General features: G+C 56.9%; 1 protein-coding gene across 12 annotated transcripts; it reads right to left on the minus strand.

Moving 5' to 3' along the window:
• On the minus strand, positions 1-19,024 carry ADAMTS10 (ADAM metallopeptidase with thrombospondin type 1 motif 10). Of its 12 annotated transcripts, none has more exons than XR_013995080.1 (26): positions 18,889-19,018; positions 16,604-16,683; positions 15,122-15,308; positions 14,530-14,876; positions 14,020-14,176; positions 12,811-13,028; positions 11,077-11,160; positions 10,838-10,983; positions 10,381-10,424; positions 10,127-10,232; positions 9,893-10,039; positions 9,572-9,713; positions 6,693-6,800; positions 6,186-6,331; positions 6,031-6,094; positions 4,888-4,990; positions 4,512-4,645; positions 4,300-4,423; positions 3,455-3,535; positions 3,218-3,381; positions 3,003-3,129; positions 2,783-2,908; positions 2,218-2,422; positions 1,790-1,966; positions 1,549-1,708; positions 1-764 (listed from the first exon to the last, which is right to left on the minus strand). XR_013995080.1 is itself a non-coding variant. In XM_081076030.1 (26 exons), the coding sequence occupies exons 12-26, from the start codon at positions 9,622-9,624 to the stop codon at positions 655-657; spliced, it is 1,869 nt and encodes a 622-aa protein (XP_080932156.1). In that variant the 5' UTR covers positions 9,625-9,713; positions 9,893-10,039; positions 10,127-10,232; positions 10,381-10,424; positions 10,838-10,983; positions 11,077-11,165; positions 12,811-13,028; positions 14,020-14,176; positions 14,530-14,876; positions 15,122-15,308; positions 16,604-16,683; positions 18,889-19,024; the 3' UTR covers positions 1-654. The 12 variants fall into 12 exon arrangements, 11 of the variants coding, with proteins under 11 accessions (XP_080932156.1, XP_080932163.1, XP_080932154.1 ...); XM_081076030.1 differs by having other exon boundaries at positions 2,783-2,912; positions 9,589-9,713; positions 11,077-11,165; positions 18,889-19,024; XM_081076037.1 differs by having other exon boundaries at positions 2,783-2,912; positions 11,077-11,165; positions 18,889-19,024.
• Between the last annotated feature and the right edge of the window lie 516 nt (positions 19,025-19,540).

A 19,540-nucleotide genomic window follows, 5' to 3' on the forward strand; every position in this document is an offset into this window, starting at 1 on the left:
GGAAATCTACACAAGATAGAACTTTATTGATGTAGGGCTTCCTGGCGAAGAGTGTGTGGGCCCCAGGGCAGGGCCTGTAGCACCATGATGGGGGCGGCCTGGATGTCCGGGTCCCCCTGGGGCAGGCCGGGCAGAAGTTGGGGTGGATATTCCCAGCTCTGCCCCACCCCGGTAGCTGGTCTGGTCAGGGGGAGGGTGTCAGGGAGGTGGTGCTAATCCCCCTCCCCCATGGCGGACATAGACCCCCTCCAGCTCAGAGTGGAGGGCTAGGGCAGTGCTGGGGGTCAGGGCACTGACTGACCCCCTCCCCACCCCCACTCTTCACAGTACATATTCCGATCAAAGGTGGGGGGAGTTGGGGGACTCCGTAGGGGTGGGTGAAAAGGGCTCTAGGGCGAACAGTTGTTCCCTCCTCCAACCCATCCTGGAGGGACTCTGTGAATTAGGAGAGGGGTTGGGGAGGGGCCCTGGGGTGGCCAGCTCCTCTCCATCGCCCAGCCAGGGGCCCTGCAGGGGTTTCCAATAAATAACTTTTGGCTCCATCTCACCCTTCACTCCCAGCTCCCGCCCTCGCAGGCTCCTTCAGGCTGGCCAGCTGCAGGCCGGCTCCCCCACATGCCAGCGCCCAGTTGTGGCTCAGGGGGCCGCAGCCCCCTAGCGGCCATGGCAGGTTTTGCAGCACATCTGGCGGAAATAGGCTCGGCTGCAGAACTGAAATTTAAGCACTAGGGGGCAGTAGGCGACCTTGTTCACATCCTTGCACTCTGCAGAGGGAGGGAGAAGGGAGGCGGGAATCAGGTCTCAGTTCCCTTGAGCTTCACGTGGATTATTTCATTTCATCCCCCTAATGCGGGAAGTCTCTCAAGTGAACATATTTTTTACCCTGAGAGATGAGAAAATGAAGGTACAGAGGTGGAAGGTAAGCCCAGGCAGTTTGGTTCCTGTGCCTGGAGTAAGTAATTCTATTGCTATGAAATATTTTTCTATTGCTATGAAAAATAAATTTACTTAGGTAGAAAACTTTTTATATTTAAGGCAGTGGTTCCCAAGGGGATGTGATTTTTGTCCCTCTAGGGGACATCTTGCGATGTTTGGGGGGGATTTGGCGAATGTCTGGAGACATTTTTGGTTGTCACCACTGGGAGAGGTGCTGTTGGCCTCAGGTGGTAGAGGTCAGGGAAGCTGGTAAACATCTTACTGTGCCCAGGGCAGCCGCACGACAAAGAATCATGTGGCCCAAAATGTCAATAGTGCCTGAGGTTAAGAAATTCTGATTTGAAGAAAGAATATTGGGCAAGTAATGATATTGGTGAGATGAATAAATCGAAGGTCATGGAAGTGGCTGGGGGAATGACTCGAGTTTGGGCCCCCAAAGGGATCAGGTGCCTAAAACGCTTGGCACACAGTAGCACTTAATAAATTGAGGCTGGCCTGGAGAAGACAGGAAGGCATTTCAGTAGTTGGGAGGTGGGCAGGACCCCCATGCTCTCCTGTGGCTTCCTCTGGACAGGGCCCTCTTGGTGTCCCTTAGCGTTCTGCCCCACATACCTTCGGGGCCATCCCCAGGTGGCGTGCTGTCGCACTTGGCCTCGCACTGCTGCATGGCCGGTGGCCGCAGCGCCTCAGCGCACTCGCGGGATGGCTGGCCGGTGTGGCTGGAGCAGCGCACCGCACGCTGCTGCTGCCCGAGGCCGCACTGCGCAGAGCACTGCGAGGTATGGAGGTATCACGGCGAAGCCACCACCCAACTGCCTCTGTTCCCCCCCCCCCCCAGGGCGCGCCCACCTACCTCGCCCCACTCACCCGCCACCCAGCGGGCGGGGGGACAGCGGCGCAAGTTGCAGCGCATGGTGGCTGGCGGCTTGGCAGAGGGTGGGCAGTGCGTGGGAGGCAGCGTGGCGCGCTGGTCGGCGCTCTTGCAAAGGACTACGCGGTGGCGGAGGCCTGGGCCGCAGCTGGGGGTGCACTGCAGTGGAGGAGGCGGTTTATGCTCAGTGGGCACCCCCATCCCTGCGTGCACAGAGAATGGGGAGGATGCTGGTCCAATGGGAGGAGAGGAGGGGCCAGCTAACCTCCGACCAGCCCAGGGTGGCCCACTAGGGCTACCGGGAGGGGCTTGTGACTGGGGAGGGGTACGTCAGTGGGCAACCAGCACCCAGGCCTTGCCCGGCGCTGCACAGGGAGTGGGCTGGGCGCAGGCGGGAGGGGGCAGCTGACCTCGGACCAGTCAAGAGCGGCCCACTCAGGCGGGCAGGCGGGGCCGTGGCAGGCCTCTAGGACAGGTGGGCGTGGCTGTGGGCATGCGCTGTCATCCAGTGTCTTCTCCTCGGCGGCTGACACGCGGCGCAGACACACCACGGAGCGGCTGCGCACGCCTGCATCACAGCTGCGGCTGCAGCGTGACCAGTTCCCAACAACCCAGCTGTGGGGGGTGCGGGGTGAGCATATGCAGGCAGGGCATCTTGACCCTGGGGCACTAGCATACCCTCCTCCTCCCCGGCAACCAGCATCTTGGAAACTGACAAGGAGATGGCTGTTCCTCCTGCAGGACGCATCCTGAACCCACACTTGGAACATCATCTCCCTGCACCCACATCAGGGGGTAGTCACCCCAAGGAAGGATGCCTACCTGGACTTGATTAGGGAGCACCATCCTCCTGACTCTGACCCCACCTTGGGGAACACCACCACCCCAATCCTGGGAGCACCTGCTCCTCTGATCTCAGCAGTACTGTCATTGTAGCAACTGTCACCCTGATCCTGCACCCTGGTGGACACTCACTCTGGCGGGCAGGGCTCCGTGTTGCAGGCCCGCTGCCTCTTGGGGAGCTTGCTGTGGGCACTGCAGTGGTGGGGGGCCACGGTTGAGCTGTCCAGCTGATTGCGACACTCCACGGCCTGTACCTGGCTGCCTGGGGGCGGTCGAGAGGCTGCTCAGCCCTGCCCAGCCCAGGCCAGCCCAGGTGACCAGTGCCCACCCCCTGGCCCCACCCCGGCCTCACCACCCGCACACTGGGCCGAACACTTGGTCCAGGGTGCGTAGTGCCAGGAGTAGGGGGGCAGTGCATCGCGGGCAATGGGGGAGTTGAAGCGGTAGCGGAGGGCAGGCAACTCTGTCCGGGCCAGCACCTGGGGTGGGGGGGGCATCAAAGGGAAGTCAAGCTCAGAGTCCCCACAACAATGCTAATGTCCTCTTGTAGCTTCCTCCCATCATTACCATGACGATGAGAGATGTGTTAATGGGTCCCAGTGCTTCTAGGCTCTGTGTCTGATTCGGCCCCGGTCGAAGCTGAAAGGTGGTCCCAGCCAGGGGCAGGCGGTGGGGCTGGGGGGTCCCAGGCAGTCCCTCCAGCAGCAGGGACTCCTGGTCCCCCTTCAGGCCTGGGGGACAGCACACGGATCAGAATCCCAGCCAAGCTGACACCCAATCCTTATCCCCCCACTTCCAGCTCACCCAGATGGCTGAGGGAGAGGTTCAGATCCTGGATGAATATGTGGACAGAGCCTTTGGGGATCCAGATGACTTCCTCGTACCCTGGACAGTGGAGCTAGGTGTCACCCACTCAGCCCATCCCCCACACCTGCCTGCCTCCTTCATCCCTGGCCCTGGATGATAGCAGGTAACCACTACCAAGAGCTTACAGGGACATCACACTGTGCCCCCAGCTCCGGCCCAGGGAAGTAGTTGTGTTATCACACCCATTTTACAGATGACAAAACTGGGGCTCAGAGAAGCAAAGCTATTCACCTAGGTTTGACAGCTAGAAAGTAGCTGGGCTGGAATTTGAACCTAACTTTCCTGCCTCTCTCACCACCAAAGTGGCCCAATCCACCCCCTAACCCCCTAACAAGCAGCAGGTCTGGGCCTGGGCAGGGAGGAGAGGGTACCATGGAGGCTCTGATTCACACAGGGTGACACGTACTTTTAGCAGTCAAGAGTTGGGTTTGCAGTGGGCTTCACCACTTACGACCGAGGCCCCTGGGAACACTCCATCCCTGCCCACTTGTGCCCCCCGTGAGTCCTGGTTTATCTGCCTGGACTCCTACACTGTCCCCTGAACCACACTTGGGCAAGAGGCCTCCTGGATGGAAGAGGGGAGATTTGGGTCCACAGCCCCGTGGACATCTTAATTGCTAAGGTTTAGGTATTTAAACTGACATTTATCCCAAGCCATTTCCTGACCCTGATCTGGGGCACTGCTGGATCCTCAGAACTTTTTGGGATCCCGACACTCGAGTGGGTCCCTGGGTCTGAGATTTGCTGAGCTTGAGTGTGACAGGGAAGTGAGGGTCTCTCACCAGTTCCAGGCAAGACTGGGCTGAAGACCCCCTCGATGGTTTCGCACGCACTGCCATCACCCCCACAGACTCGGCACTTGTCCTCCCGCAGGTCAGAGCCCAGGACCCGGTCGCAGCCCACATGCTGGGGAGGACAGTGGTGGTGGGGTGTCAGTGAGGTGCCCATCCCCCACCTTCCCCATCCCTCCCTTCTCTCTGGGAGTCCCCTCCACCTTGCACTCGCCGCTGACACAAATGTCCACTGTGTCTGGGCGGCAGGGTGTCCCGTCCACCACGGCCGCTGCCCTCTCCGTGTAGAAGTTGAAACCTTCTGCTAGGCACGTGAGCGAACAGGCCTTCACGCCCCCTGGGGGGCACAGCCCCATCAGCCCCAGCTCTGGGGCTCCCTGCTTGCTCCCTGAGGGAGGTGAGGCGAAGAGGGACAGACCCCAGATCCAAGGATGGGCAGGCTGAGCCGAAGGAATGGGGGTTCCCAGCATCCAGTCTGGCACGCTGGCTCCTCAGGTGAGGGGAGGATTCAGGGCAGACCAGGACGCCATATCCACCTTCTGTTGGATACTCCCACGGCCTCTTGAGCCCCCTACTCACCTCCTCGGTATGTCTTCCATGTGTAGAATTTTCCACGGAAGGGGACACTGTCAAATTCGGAGCACTGCATTTCCCTGAAGTCCTGGGAGCCAGGGGGACAGTCCTGGGGGCACGAGACGGGAAAGGGAGGGAGGCCAACTGTCCCGGGACGGAGTTAGGGCAAAGAACAAACGCTCTGAGCAGAGATGGGTTGGAGGAATAAGGCTGGAGGCAGGGAGGCTGGGAGACCAGGGAGAAGGCTGTGAAGGATTGGATGGTGGCCTAGGTTAGGTCCACGCAGTGGGGCTGGAGAGACTGGTGCATCAGAAATGGGACTAGGTGACTCATTAGATGTCGGGTGCAAGCCGGGGATGACACTTAGGTTTCTAGTTTTAGACCATGGGGCTTTTCTTGAGAGAGCAGGTCTAGAAAGGAGCAAGGCAAATTGTGGAAGGTGCCCAGCCCCTTTTGGGAGTGTGAGGGGCGTGTGGATTCCCCAGACACGAGCCCCCTTTCCCAGGTGGGGGGCTAGGTAACCCACCCCTCACTCAAAAACTCACCCCCCTTCTTAGCACCCCCTGCTGCAGTAAACCTCGTGCTTGTTGGATGTGTACACACAGGACGCAGCCATAGGGAACCCCAGTATATAAAAAGGGAGCAGCAGAGCTGAGGAAAGGAGGAAGTGCAGCCCAGGAGGGGTTGGGAGTGCAGAAGGTTGGTGATTCAGGCCAGGCGGGAGTTTTGGACGGGAGGCCGTGGTCCCTGGTCAGAAGAGGGCGCAAGCAGAGACCGAAAACGTGGCTACTGGGTTTGGTGACTGGGAGCTCAGTGACAGGTTTGGGGCAGGGGCGGAGCTCTTTGGAGAAATTGGGCTATGAAAAGAGGGGCGGGGCGCGCTGTAGCGGGGTGTGTGTGTGTGAAACAATTTCCAGGTGGGAGACTCCTCCACTGCAGGAGTTGGAAGGAGCCAGATCCCTGGGGAGGTGCGGGGAGTGGGAGCTCGGCCGAGGGGGAAGAGGGTGGGGCACGTGTAACGGGGCAGGGAAAGGAGCGGGCGAGAAGTGCCCGAGAAGGCAGGCAGCCGGCACCGGCTCCGGCTCCTTGGAAGCTGATTTATGCCTCTTTCTTCCGAAGGACCGGGCTTGGGGTCCCATGGGAACTCACGTCGGTGTTGCAAGAGCGATGCCGCCGTCTCTCACCTAGGCAGTACTTGCCCCCGATGGTTGGTCTGCAAAGAGTGGGAGGACAGGAGAGAGATCGGGCAGGGGGAGTAGGGTGCGCCCCTCCAGCTCTCCTTGCAGGGGGTCCTGAAGACTGACCTGGGGCTGTCGCAGTGACGGCTGGAGGAGGACACGCCGCCGCCGCACGTCCGGCTGCAGTCGCCCCACGGGGTCCACGGGCCCCAGGCCCCGTCCACTCCCTCCGGTCGTGACCCGAAGGGGACGCACACCCGCTTGTAGCACCACTGCGGGTAGGATGGGGAGGGGTGAGCCCGGCTTGGCGGATCCTCGGTGCTCATTTCTGCACCCCATTCCCACCGGAGACTTCGGCACCCCCGGGATGGGGCGGAAGTGGGAGGACGGAGGTCGGGTTTGAGGACCCGGATACAGTCAGGTAATATGGGGGCGTGACCAGGGAGCCATTCTTCAAGGCAGGGTTTTGGCTGCAGCACAGGGTGCGAAGCTAGTCCTGGGACAAGCGTGTGGGCGTGGCTAGAGACGGGTGGGGGCGTGGCCTCCGGCCAGGGGCGTGGCCAGAGCCGACCAGGAACTAGCGGCGCGGCACAGGTGGGCGTAGCCCAAGGCCGGGGCTCGGCTGCAGCTCACCCCCTTGTCGATGGTGTGTGTCTGGCACAGCGTGCCCTCGGCGGCCGGGATGCTGTTGGTGATGCACCGGTTGCTCTTGCTCAGACACCACAGCTCGCTGCAGACCTCCTGCGGGCCGAGGCGCCCGCTCAGGCTCGCCCTCCTCCCTCCGGAGGACCCAGGCGACCTGCTAGCTCACTGCCTCGTCGGGGCCCCCACGGTCCTTTCCTGAGTCTCAAGGAATGTTCTTCCATACCCTAGAGGGGCACGGCCTGGGCCTCCTCTCTGCCTACACCGTGTGCCATAAACTCTTAGGCATCATTATTCCCCATTTTACTGCAAGAAGACCAAGACTCAGACCAGTACGGTCACACAGCTACGAAAAGGCAGCCTGGATTCTACCCTAGACTGGAGGCCTTATGATGTAACCCCTTTTCAGTTCAGTCCCGGGTACCTCCTGAGTTTCTAGAAGGAAACGTGGGACCCGCTGAGGAATGCAGAGAAAGGATTCTGGGTTCCTTTTTGGGATGGGCGAAGCAGCCCATGAAAGAGCCGTTCTGCAAAATCAGGCTTGGAAGATGGCTCAGGTCAAGGGCCCCGTCTCTAACTTCTTTCCCAGCAGATGGTTCTCTTTGTTCCCCTCATCCAAACTGGGGAAACTCCCAAAAGATTTCATCAATGGGAGTTTGGAAGAGGACAAGGCCAGGCTGGATCTGTGTGGGACGTTCCTCGGCTTCCTTCAGTGAAAAAATCAGCCTGTTTTCTTTCTGTCTGAATCCTGCTTGGGCTGGGCCAATCACAGGATGTCACCCTGACCCTTTAGGTCCAGATTAATACCCGTGGTCAAGCGCACCGGGTTCAGGTTAGACCCTCTAGTTATATCCCGCCCCACCCCCCAGGGTCTTTCCTTGTGAAGTAGGGATCCTTCTGTCTCATTTTTATAATTAAGTGTAATCTCTTTGAACCTAATCCTTCCAAGCTTTGAATATTTGGGATTGGACCACTCAGTGGCTGTCGGAAGGGACCTTTTCTGGGTCAGCCTCTGAGAGACACGTGCACATACATGAAAAGTTTGGAGGGTTGTCCTCAGACCCGCTTCCTCAAACATCCTCCAGAGTCCCCGCCTTCTGCCCCTTCGGAGGATACTTTTAAAAAACGTTTTGGTCTTCTGGCTTCACTTAGCTTGTGTTCTGGCTATTTGTAAAAATATCATGCGCCCCAAGCCCACTTCTGACACCTCATAAGGAGAACTGCAGACCCCTGTCCTGCTTTTCCTTTTCTCCACTAGGGTGCACTGTGGTATATATGGATGGGTCTAGGCTACTAGAGTTTCAATTCCACCACTCATTTGCAACACATTTCCCCTCTGAGTCTCAGTTTCTTCATCTACAAGATGGGCCTTGCCTACATAAAAGGCTGAGAGGCATGTGACAGAGTAGATACAAAAGGGCTTGCACAATGCCGTTACTGAGGAACAGTGACCACAGCAATCTTTGGACCAGGCACTAGGTAGGCCCAGCTCTTTACACATATTAACCGATTTACATGTAGTCAACAATGCCCCCCTTTGCCAGGAGGGCCAGGAACGTGTTCCTTGGGGAAATAAAAGGGAGAATCAATTCAACAATAGCTAGCACTGGTCCATGCTTGATATTCTGGCACTTCCTCCCCTCCCACACCCCTTTATAAAATTTGGAGTCATAGAAAGACCTGAATTTAAATCCCAGCTCTGCCATGCTCTTGAATTGTGACTTTGGGCAAGGCACCCTCCCTATGCCTCAGTCTCTTCATCTGTAATGTGGAGATAATAGAATTCTCAAGAGCTTAAGTGAGATAATATGTACCACATACTTAGCATATAGTGAGTGCTCAGTAAATGTCAGCCATAGTCTTCATTGTTAAGATACCTGGGACACAGCAGAAGCTCAAGGGTCGTTTCAGATTCTTTTGGAATTCATTAGAGGGTGCTGTAGTTACCAGTCAAGTTAGGGGGTGAGGGAGAGAGGAATGTCAATGAAATATCAATTGATCCAAGGTTTGTCCCCTTGACTTGCACTGGAATGAATGAGGGCATTTTAACAGCTGCCTACTCCCCGTTTTGAGTTAAGGTGGCCTTATCTTGGACGTGGCCTTGCAAATTCTAAACTTCCGAGTCGTAAGTGTGAAGGATTGGGAATGGGTCCAGCTACTAGAGCTGAAGCTGGGAGGAGATGGGTAGCGTGTTTTGGGAATTGGGGGAGGTGGGCAGGGGAGGGGCAGACCCAGCTTAGCCAGCAGGCCTCCAGCTCCCTGTGGGGAGATGAGAACGGGACCCCCAACTCGCTTCTCTACACACAAATAGGGCTTTGGGAGCTGAGTCTAAATCTCAGGAAAAAGCTGGGGAGTGATCAAGAGGCTGAGAGTTCATCCAGCCAAGAACTGGGGCCAGGAGATCTTGTGAACTAGTCAGGAGAGGATGTGGGGAGTGAAGACAGGGCGTCCCTGTAAGGCTCTGTCCAGTTCTTTGCCAAGTGGGGAAGATGGTTCTCCTCCAGGGGAATTATTTCCACCAAGGCTGGATGTTTGGTTAAAAATGGCTCAGTTAGGGGTCTTGGGACTTTAGTCCTGTCACAGCTGACAGGTGGCCTGATATGCTGGACAGAAGGTGGCCTCCCAGGTTCTCCCCAGCCCAGGCTTCAAATCAGGTCTGGAGAACCAGGAGATACCATTCTTGTCCCTGATCTGATTGCTTGTGACATTTGTATAACCCCATGCTCCGCTGTGCCTACAGGACCTATGGGGCTCACTCCCCTTCCCAGCTCTCCCACCCCCACTGCCCAGGGGGGGGTGCCCATGTGGAGTCACTCAGTCCCTGCAGCCCCCTCCCCTCCCAGGAAGGAAAGCAGGAAGGCTCTCTCTACCCCGTATTTACACTGACGCGATTTGACTCCATGCTGGAAGCGGCACTGCTCATCCGCGTCGTAGGCCTGGCCGGGTGCCACTGTTGGGTACACGAAGTCCTGTCTGGGGGGCCGGTTGTTCAGGCAGAGCCCCAGGCCTGAGCTATGGTGGGAGAAAAGCAGCTGTCATGCTGGGAGGCTTCAGGCTGAGCTCGGGGGCTCTGGATGGGTAGCGGTCCCAGGGAACAGCCCTGTAGGAGACACAACCCTGATTTCCGGAGGACTCCCCCAACCCCGCCACCAACATGAGGCTCTGGGCAGGACAGGCGGGTCTGTCCTCACTCCAGAAAGCTGGTTATGTAGTCACGGCTGCAGGATGACCATACGAATGGGTTGGTCTTCATGGTAATGTGGGCTGCCATGAGCTTTGCTGGGTCCTGGCCCCGGGCCCCGCAGCTATTCCCCACGCCGTCGTGGTTCATGCCAAACCTGAGGAGAGGAGTGTCGGCTCTGCTGGGAGCCAAGGAACTTGCCCGGACCCTCCCGGCCTTGATTTCCTGTGTGCCCTGGCCTCACGTGTGTCCGATCTCGTGGGCGATGGTGAACGCCGTGGCCAGGCCAATGTCCTCATTGATGCTACAGCTTCTCTCTCGCTCGCACATCCCTCCCACGGGGGCCAAACCTGGGAAATGGGCATGTGGGGTGGGGCTGGGGGCTCAGGGCTGTGTTGGCCAGCCCTGTCCACCCTGCCAGGTGCCCACCCCTGTGAGGGCCAGGGCCATCCAGCTCACTGCCTTCATAGGTGCCTGAAACCCAGGGGATGTGGGTACCTAGTGTGCCGCAGGGCTTGTTCTTGTAGATGCAGATGTCATAGCTGTGGGAGGAGAGGGGGCAATGAGGAGGCTGGGCTGCCTCCCTAAGCCCTGATGATGCCACCATGCCCATTTTTTGAAGTTAAGTTCTGCTTGGGAGGCACTACCTGCCTCTCCCCCGAAGCCTCATGCTCTGTCCCCAGATGGCCTTGGGGATACTGGGGTGCATGAGTGAAACTGGCTGACTGAATGAAGGAAAGTATGAGTGAAAGAGTGTATCAACGCCCAAATGGCCCAATACCCGCCTCCCCACATTCTCAGGCTCCCAGCTGCCCCTCCCATCCCTGGCTCCTGAGGGGGCAGCTAATTGTCCCAGACTTTTCATCTCCCAGCAGGCGATCCCGTTTGGATCTGGATGGTCTCCTGGGCCACTTGTTCCCCCAGCCCAAGTCCTGGAACCCTCCCCACCCCTCACCGTGTGATGAGCACTGCTGTGTCATGGTTGGCCACACCGTTCTCTGGAATGGCATTGCCATGGCCACTGTGGTTCACGATGGATTTCTGCCACTTACAGAAGCTGTCCAGGGACTTCCCAGCATGGTGGGTGATCTCCAGAGTGGGCTGAGAACAGACAGAGTGAGGTGTGTGGGCGCCAGCCACCCTGGGGAGGGCAGGCAGCGTTGGTGTGCAGGGGAAGGGGTGAGGTCCCCACACCTGGTCCTCTGTGAGCAGGATGAGCCGTGTTACCAGGATATTAACGATGTTTCCCAGACTTGAGTCCTGGAAAAGTTTGGCAACCTGACCTCCAAGAAACAAGAGAAACGGAGTCTTAAGAGGGGCCCAGAGTAGAAAACAGAAAGAGAACAATGACAATAGCTCACTTTAATCAAGTACCTACTGTATGCCCAGCTTCAGGCTAAGCCTGCTGCATACATCTTTGCATGAGTAGGTACTATTATCATTCCCATTTTACAGATGAGCAAACTAATGCAGAGGTTGTAAACACAGATGGTAGGTGTCATAAGTGGTATTCAAGTCCAGGTAAGCCTGCCTGTAAAGCACTGGTTGCTTACCGTATATTTCTTTCTGACTCACCCTTGCTCAGCTAGCCTGTCTTCTTATCCTCCATTCCTCCCCTGCCCACTCCCTGGCTGCCTGAGTGTCTCTGCCCAGAGGTGGCCTGAGGGATGTGTCTCATTCTGTGGCTGTCTGAAGGTACCAATTTGAGCATCACCACAGGAAGGTAGAAGTATGGGGGCAGGAAGTTCTGGAGACAGTGGTCAGAGGGAAGGAGAAAGTGGCCCAGGGGTGAGTGGGCACAAATGATGGAGGCCACACAGTGCAGTGGTCTTGGAGCCCTGGAACATCACTGTCCCATGTGGAAACCCGCAGAAACCCTGGCAGGTTTTAGGACTTCGAAAGCCTAAGGGAGGGATGCAGGGCTGGGGCAGAAAGTAGTGGAATCAAATTAGATGTCATGTCAACATACTGGGCCATCTGTCTGTCTGCTAACCTTTTTCTTTTCCCTTTTTGCTTCACTGAAACAAGCCCATACCATGTGCCAAGTGCTCTATCTGGCTGCTCTGCCACCAACTCACCCTCTGCTGTAGGTACTATTATAACCCCATTTTACAGAGGGGGTATTGAGGCTCAGAGAGGTCCAGAGTCTTAATAGAGATCTTGCATCAGCACTGAGTATATCTGAGTGCGGGTCAATGAGGTGAACCGTATGAATTACAGGTAGGTGCTTGAACGAGAACTCTGCACGCATACAGATGTGTGCCCATGTGCCCATGTGTGTACTGACAACCTCAACAAGTACCTGCAAGCTGAAATGCTTTTGTTTTTAAAAAGCTTTGTATTTTTTTTTAACTTTTATTAATTTAAGTGTGTTTTTCCAGGACCCATCAGCTCCAAGTCAAGTAGTTGTTTCAATCTAGTTGTGGAGGGTGCAGCTCACAGTGGCCCATGAGGGGATCGAACCAGCAGCCTTGTTAAGAGCACCACACTCTAACCAATTGAGCTAACCGGCCGCCCCAGCAAGCTTATTTTTATATAGCAAACAATTATACAACACTGTGTACCAACTGCTGTTCTGAGGCTTTATACATTCACTGCATCCACCTTAGTCTTATGAAATGGGTTCTATTATTATCCTCATTTTACATATGAGTAAACCAAGACAGAAGTGAAGTCACTTGTCCATGGGCACACAACTGAAAAGTGGCAGAGCTTTCAGCCAAGGCTATCCGGCTCCAGAACCCATGCTCCTAAGCACTGTGCCATGCTACCTCTTCTCACTCTTTTCTCACCCTGTCCCCCCTCCATTCTGTTTCTCTGGCCTCAGGACAGGAATTGGAGGTGTGACGGTGACACCCCTTTTCTTGACCTCTGGAGGCTGGCTCCAGGTTCTCAGGGCTCCATGCCCAGGGAGGGGGAGGCACTTACAATGTTCATGATGGCCAGCACATACTGTTCCACATCTCGGCGCCCGTGGTAGGCCACCATCATCTTGTCAGCCACCACCAGGGTCTCCACGTAGCGTTCTCGGCTGACTGAGCGCTTCAGACCCGGCTGGACTCGCTCTGTTTCATTGCCCAGGGGCCTGGCAGGTGGTGGCTTCAGGGTGCGCAGCCACCAAGGCCGCCCCTTCCACGGTTTCTCATCTGGATGGAGAATTTCTGGTCATTCAGCTGCTTGCTGCTATGGTTCAACTCCCTGTCTTCTGGTCCAGCTGCCTTTTCTTTTGCCTTGTTCTTTTGCTATGGGTATTCTGGTTGTACGATGTCTAGTTTTAGAAATGCTCCATTACTCAGATGTCTGGTTGCTCCACAGCCAAACTGATTGGTTGAACAGCCTCCCAGTACTCCACGACAGTAAGCATGACAATCCCACTACCCGAATGTATGTGTGTAGCAGCCTGACTCACTGCCAGAACTGTGTGCTTGTATTACTTCTTGGCTTTCTAACTGTGGAACTTTTTAGTCAATGTGCTGCACAACTGTGTGGCTATAGAAGCAACTGCTTTTGATGGTCTGACTGCTCACCCGACTGCGATACCATCTACTTTTCTATTTGTACAACTGATTGTGGTTGTGTGTCTGCCAGTGTCCCACACCCAGACTCTTGTTACACAACTCACTGAATGTCCCAGTGCTCTGCATTTCTACTGGACAGCCCTCAGTTTTCTAGGTGTATGATTGTTCTGGTAAATATTTTGTTGATTTTTAGCTTTCTTACTTTCTCATTCTCTAAATGTCTGACTGTCCTCCTGTAAGTCTGGTTGTGAATCTTACCTTCTGAATAGTGGCTGAGCCCTTCTTTTGCCTGTTCTCATTGTGCAACCCCTTGGTATCTTACTGTACAACCTGCCTGCTGCTTAACTGGTCAGACTGTAATCCTAGAGATGAACACTTGTACACCCAAGCATGTGCCTGGCTGTCCAGCTGCCTATATTTTACCACTGGGTCATTGGACAATGGCAGTGATGGATGGAAAACCCTTGCCCCATTGCCCTGCTGTCTGACTGATGTCATTCCTCCCCTCAAGTAGCTGCCTGCTGACTTTCTGGATGGAGAGACACTGCTGCCTACCTGTATCTACCTCATGGTAAAGATGTTGTACAGCCCCATTGCCCATGCCCAGAGACAGATGTACCTCTCACTCCACAGGCTGTGTCCAGGTGGGGGTGACGCAGGGAGGAACGCTTGTACACCACATGGGGGCCACTTTCCTCTGGGCCCCGGCCCCCTTTGGGCCCACCTTGCAGGGGCTCAATCAAATATTCTTCCTCATCTGCCACAATGAGGCCATGCTGGGGAGTAGGGAGTTGGACAGAGGACTCAGATTAGGTCCTGGTGCCCAGGACCCTTAGGACCCTAACTCTTTATGATTTCATTCCTTCTGCCTTACTGGGTTTAGATTGTTATTCCTTTTCTAATCTCTTAAGATTTCTAATCTCATTAATTTTCAGGCTGACCCAAGGCTATACATTTTCTTCTAAGTACTGCTTTAGCTGCATCCTAAATTAGCTAATCCTTTTGATTAGCTTGAAATGCTTTAAAAATTTCCCCTATGAATCCCTCTCTGACTTATATTTAGAAGTGTTTTCCTTAACTCCCAAACTCACAGGTAGTTTCCCCCTGCTTCCCAGAACTTTCTGCTCACCAGGCCCCCACAGGTGCTGATGGCCACGTGAGAGCTGCCAGCCTGGCCCTGCAGGTGGCCAGCGTAGAGGCAGTGAGGCCGAGCGGCCCTCTGCCAGGCCAGGCCCTCCCGTGTCCAGTACTCCACGGAGACGTGCCCTGCCAGAAGGCGGGGGCTGCGGGTCAGGTTCAGCAGGAAGTGGGTGCTGGGTGCGGCCACCTTGTAGAAGAGGCGGGACTCTGCTGCAGGCCCTGTGCCCCGACGCTGCCTCCGGGGGACAGGGGGTGAGAAGGCCAGTAGTGCCCCATTGTGGTCCACTCGGGTGGGGAAGGTGATCTCATAGCTCTCCAGACTGGACAGGAATTCATCTGTGGGTGAGGGTCAGAGGCCTGGGGTGGGCCCTGGGAAGGACCCCTGTGTCCTGGCAGCTTGGCAGCAGGGCAGGTGATGCTGGCCTCACTGGCCCCTGAATCCAGGTCACCGACTACAAGACTCTGGACTCACTGATCCCAGGGTCTTCCCTGCCCCCACCCCTAAGATTGCTATCCCAGTCCCACTGACTCTTCCTTGTTTCCTTGCTCCCTCCCCACCAGCGCCCCTGGATCACCCCTACCTTGAGACCGGAAGGCGTGCGTGACCTCGAACGTAAGGCCCAGCCCCAGGGCGAGGGCCCAGCGGAGGATCTGGCAGGCGGGAGCCATAGAGGCCACGTGTCCACATGTCTCTCCCCAGCCCTGGCTGCCGGCAGCCCCCACAGCGCCGCCTTCCCTCTTCACAGCCTGGGCAGCATCACTGGGCTCCTGGGAGGGAGGAACTAGGTCGGGGGTGCCTGGTCCTGCCACCCTGCACAATCACTGCCAAGGTCCCTTGCCAGGCTGACAGGGAGACCTGTGGTCCCTCACTCCTAGCCCCAAGGATGCCCCAGGCACTTCCCCTGGTTTGAAGATTCTGAATACATTTCCTTACCCAGTAGCCCTGTCCCCACGGCCCACCCTCCTTATACTAGTAGGACACTTATGGACCTTGGCTTCATGAGCACTTACTCATGAACCCCATCCCCATCCCCATCCCCATCCCCATCCCCATCCCCATCCCCTCCCATCCCATCCCATCCCCCAATAACCCTGAAAGGATCCATTCATTGGGTAATGATATGCATGATATAGACATAGTCCTCTCTCCACCCCTTTGAGCTTAGTTTCCTGGAAGTGACAGAGGACAGAGAAGTAAAGAGATGAACAAATGAGAGTAGTTCAGACTGACACATTCTCTAAAAGAAATAATGTGGAGGCTTTGAAGTAGAGGTGTGAAGGATGATAAGAAACCAATCATGTGAAGAAACAGGAGATGGTGCACCAGGCAGAGGAATAGCATGATCAAAGGCCCGGGGGTAGGGAGGAGCTTGGTGGGGACCCAGGACCACAAAGACCTGTGTGGAGGGGGCAGGAGGCCAGCAAGGGGAAGCTAGCATGGGACACACTTTAAGGCTGGTCAGTGTGGATTTTCAACCCAGATTAAACCCAAGGCCAGTGCTGGGTTCCTCCCACCTCACCCCCACCATCCGGGGCGACCATGCCTTTGGATGCTCTGCCATGGGTAACACTATTCACCCTGCAGGGGAGCTGGAAATCCCTACATGGTGGTCTCTGTCCCCGGGACATCTTCACCCTGCATTTCCAGCTCAGCCCTGAGTCCTGTTTCCTTTCCCTTCAGATTCTTCCTGGGAGCTCTAGGCTTCCTCAGGCATCTGCCCCAGGCCAGCCCGCCAGAGACACCACTTTGGGCCACCACCCTGTGCCAAACCCTCCTCCCCCCTCCCATCTCCACCCTCCTTCTCTGTGCAATTTCCCCCTTAATCACACACTGTCTTGTTTTCTTTGCAGCCTGGCCAAGTCTGAGAGTTGATCCCCAAACAGGGCAGTTCAGTTCCACAGGGATGGAGCCAGGTTTTCTCTAAGATACTGACTTAGAAGCCAACATTTTCCGCTTCTGCTTGGACCCCTCCAGTGATGGGGAGCTCACTTTCTGGCAGTCTGTGACCCCACTGCTCCCTTCCGCTGGGCTGATGTTTACCCCTTGGGACTTTTTGTTTTACCTTTTGGGATCTTCGGTTAGTGGCGCAGTGTTGGACCCCTGTGTGTGAGTCTCTCTGGATCTCTGCCTCTTCTTCGGAGCCTGGACAGGGAGAGGGCAGTGAGGAGGAGCTGGGCTGTATCTGGGGTTCAGGGGTCACTGAGAAAACTGCCCTTCTCTCTGGCCCTGGTGAACCTCCACTTGGATTTCATCCTTTCTCTGTTCCTAGGATCGCCCCCTAAAACAAAAGCTCCCTCTTCTAAAACAAAAGCTTCCTGCCCTCTTCTGTTTCCCTCCCTATCTCCTATTGTCTCCTCTCCCCTATTCCATCCTCAGAGGACTTGACCAGCTCTGGGATCAAAGTCCTTCCTGGGTGGGCTCCCCTGGGCCTCCTTCTGCCTCAGTGCACCCTCCCCCATGCCAAGGTGGCAGCATTCTCACTGCAAGTCAGGCTGGAAGTCCCCTCCCCCACTTCTGTCCCTCTTATCCTTCCCCCTTTGGAGCAGAATCTTCCACTCTAAGTATCTCTGTGGTTCTTATCCTGGATGTTGTCTTTGGGTCTCTCCTCCTGCTCCCCTCCAAACCTCACCACTTTCCTCTGAGGCTGGGCCCTTCCTCGCAGCAACCCTCTTGTGCTTCTAGATCTGGTAGGGTGTGGGGGACAGTGCTGAAGGAGCCAGTATAGGTGGATGGGGGCAGGGGAATGTGGATGGGAGGAGGCAGTCTGGAGGCTGAGGGCACACAAGTGTCTGCTGGGGCAAGGCAAGGGAAAGATTGTGGGGCAGTGGCCTAGCCCGTGGGGGTAGCTGGGAGGTGTGACACGCCCAGGGCCTGGGGGGGGGGAAACACTAAACGGTCAGTAGGCACGGGGGTGGAAAGATAAGGCTGGAGGGAGATAGCGGATTCCAGGGCCTAAGTTGGGCTCAGGGCAACAGATGTCAGCAGGGGATCTGCTGGGTGTGATGTGACTGCATGTGACTGTATATGTGACTGTGTGTGATGTGTGTGTCCATGTGACCCTGTGGGAGGCTGTGTGTGTGTACCCAGGCCTGGCCAATCCCCCAGCCCCTCCTTCCAGAAGGCAAGAGGGTGGTGGCCAGCCTGGGGGAGGGTGCCAGCAGCTGGAGGAGGAAATGCAAGAGGAAAAGGCCCGGAAACAGAGGCTCCATCCCCTCCCAGGGATCCTGGAGGGACCCGTGGCTCCACACCCAGACCTCCCGGGCCTGCTGGGGGGACAGGGCCTCTGGGCCTCCCTGTGGAGGCCAAGACGGCGGCTGCCCAGGCAGAGGCCCCGCCAGCCCAGGCCGCCAGCCGGCTCTGGGCGCTGCACATCTGGCCGGGCAGGCGGGAGGCAGACCCTGCCTGGCCAGCAGACAAAGGCCAGGCCTACCGCCCCGCTGGTCTCCCCCTACCAGCCGCTAATTAAAGGCTGGGAGCTGAGCAGGGCTGGAGACACCCTGAGAAAGAGGGCTGTGGCCTCTGTGACCAGCTCTGGGGAAGTGGGCGGCGCCACTTCTACACCCAGACACACAAACACACACTGGCAACAGGGCGACCACACCTGCGCAGCTGGGGACCAACAGTTGGATACGTAGACCCACAAAGGACCCCCCCACACTCAGTACACACTCACGTACCCAGAGACACACAGCTACACACCATCCAGACCTGTGTGCACACATACTCACACACACATACAGACAACCCAGAGACAGACGCACAAACACACCCAGGCCTACACACACAGACTCATTCACATACTCACACCAGACCTGGGACAAAGTCACCCAGTCCCACAAACCTTGACACACACCGCAGACACACAGGCATTTACACACTTTTTACACTCAGACACACCCGAAGACAAACACACAGATGTTTGGAGACACACACTCATCGAGACGTTGACATACACCGCAGACACTTTATGCCCCCATGCTGGTTTACACTCACACTTAAGCAGACACACCGCACCCCCACATAATCACACACACATTCAAACACACCCAGACACTCATAGGCATTTTCATGCGGACTCACACAAGCAGACACACGCGCATTTACACAGACGTGGATGTCCACTCGCACACATCTCACACACACACACACACACACACACACCCCACACACACCAGGCACTCACTTGAACCCAGTGTGGCACACGCTTTGGGACAGCGGACACCAACACAACACCCACAGGGGGACAGTCCGACATCCGATGGCCACGGCCATCCCGTCCGACGCAGACACACAAAATCTCCCGGAGCCACGCATCCCCGCCCGGCCCGCGAGCCCCGGCGCCTTTACCCGCGGCCGGCCGCCAGCCCGCCCGGGCCTCAGTCGCGTCTCTGCCGCCGTCTCGCCGGCCGCGCAGGAAGGGAGGGAGGGAGCGAGCGCGGCGGCGTGGCCGGGGGAGGGGGCGCGGGGACGGCACTTCCTGAGCCGCCGGCCAGGGTTATAAAAAACCCCCAAACCGCGCGCCGCCAGGACCCCGCCCGCCGCCGCCGCCCGGCCTGGGCCGCGGGCTGGAGCCCAGCCAGGGACCCGGGAGCTCCGGCGCCCCGCCTGGCCTGGAGCCCCGCCGTGGGGGTGGGGAGAATGGGGGTGAGGATGGGGGAGGGAGAGCATAGGACAGGAGGAGTGAAATGGGCGGGGATAATGGGCGGGGGTTGGGGGGAGGAGAAGGTGGGAGGGTGGGGAAGGGGAGAAAGACGAGATGGGGGATGGGAGGGAGGAAGAATTGGGTGGGGGTAAGGGGACCTGGAGGAAGAGGGGAACCAGGTGGTTGGGGAAGGGAGAAGATCGAATGAAAAGTGGGGAGAAGGCGGGGCGGGGGGTTTAGAGGAAGAGGCAAATTGGGTGGGGGGGTCAGGGGAAGGAATGGGGCTCCAGAGAAATCGGAGGAGGGGTGAAGGGGTGGGGGAGGGGAGAGCCTGCTCCCTCGCCAGCATCAACAGCT

The sequence above is a fragment of the Rhinolophus hipposideros genome, assembly GCF_964194185.1.
Source record: "Rhinolophus hipposideros genome assembly, chromosome: 16".
NCBI lineage: Eukaryota > Metazoa > Chordata > Mammalia > Chiroptera > Rhinolophidae > Rhinolophus > Rhinolophus hipposideros.

Bases quoted from the DNA above. Each gene is read 5' to 3' on its own strand.
- ADAMTS10 (XM_081076028.1), bottom strand. From the start codon at position 15,209: ATGGCTCCCGCCTGCCAGATCCTCCGCTGGGCCCTCGCCCTGGGGCTG. The intron at 6,095-6,185 runs GTCAGTCTTCAG...CACTCTTTGCAG, and splicing joins CGTCACTGCGACAGCCCCAG to ACCAACCATCGGGGGCAAGT. The intron at 2,913-3,002 runs GTGAGGCCGGGG...GACCGCCCCCAG, and splicing joins TTCGGCCCAGTGTGCGGGTG to GCAGCCAGGTACAGGCCGTG.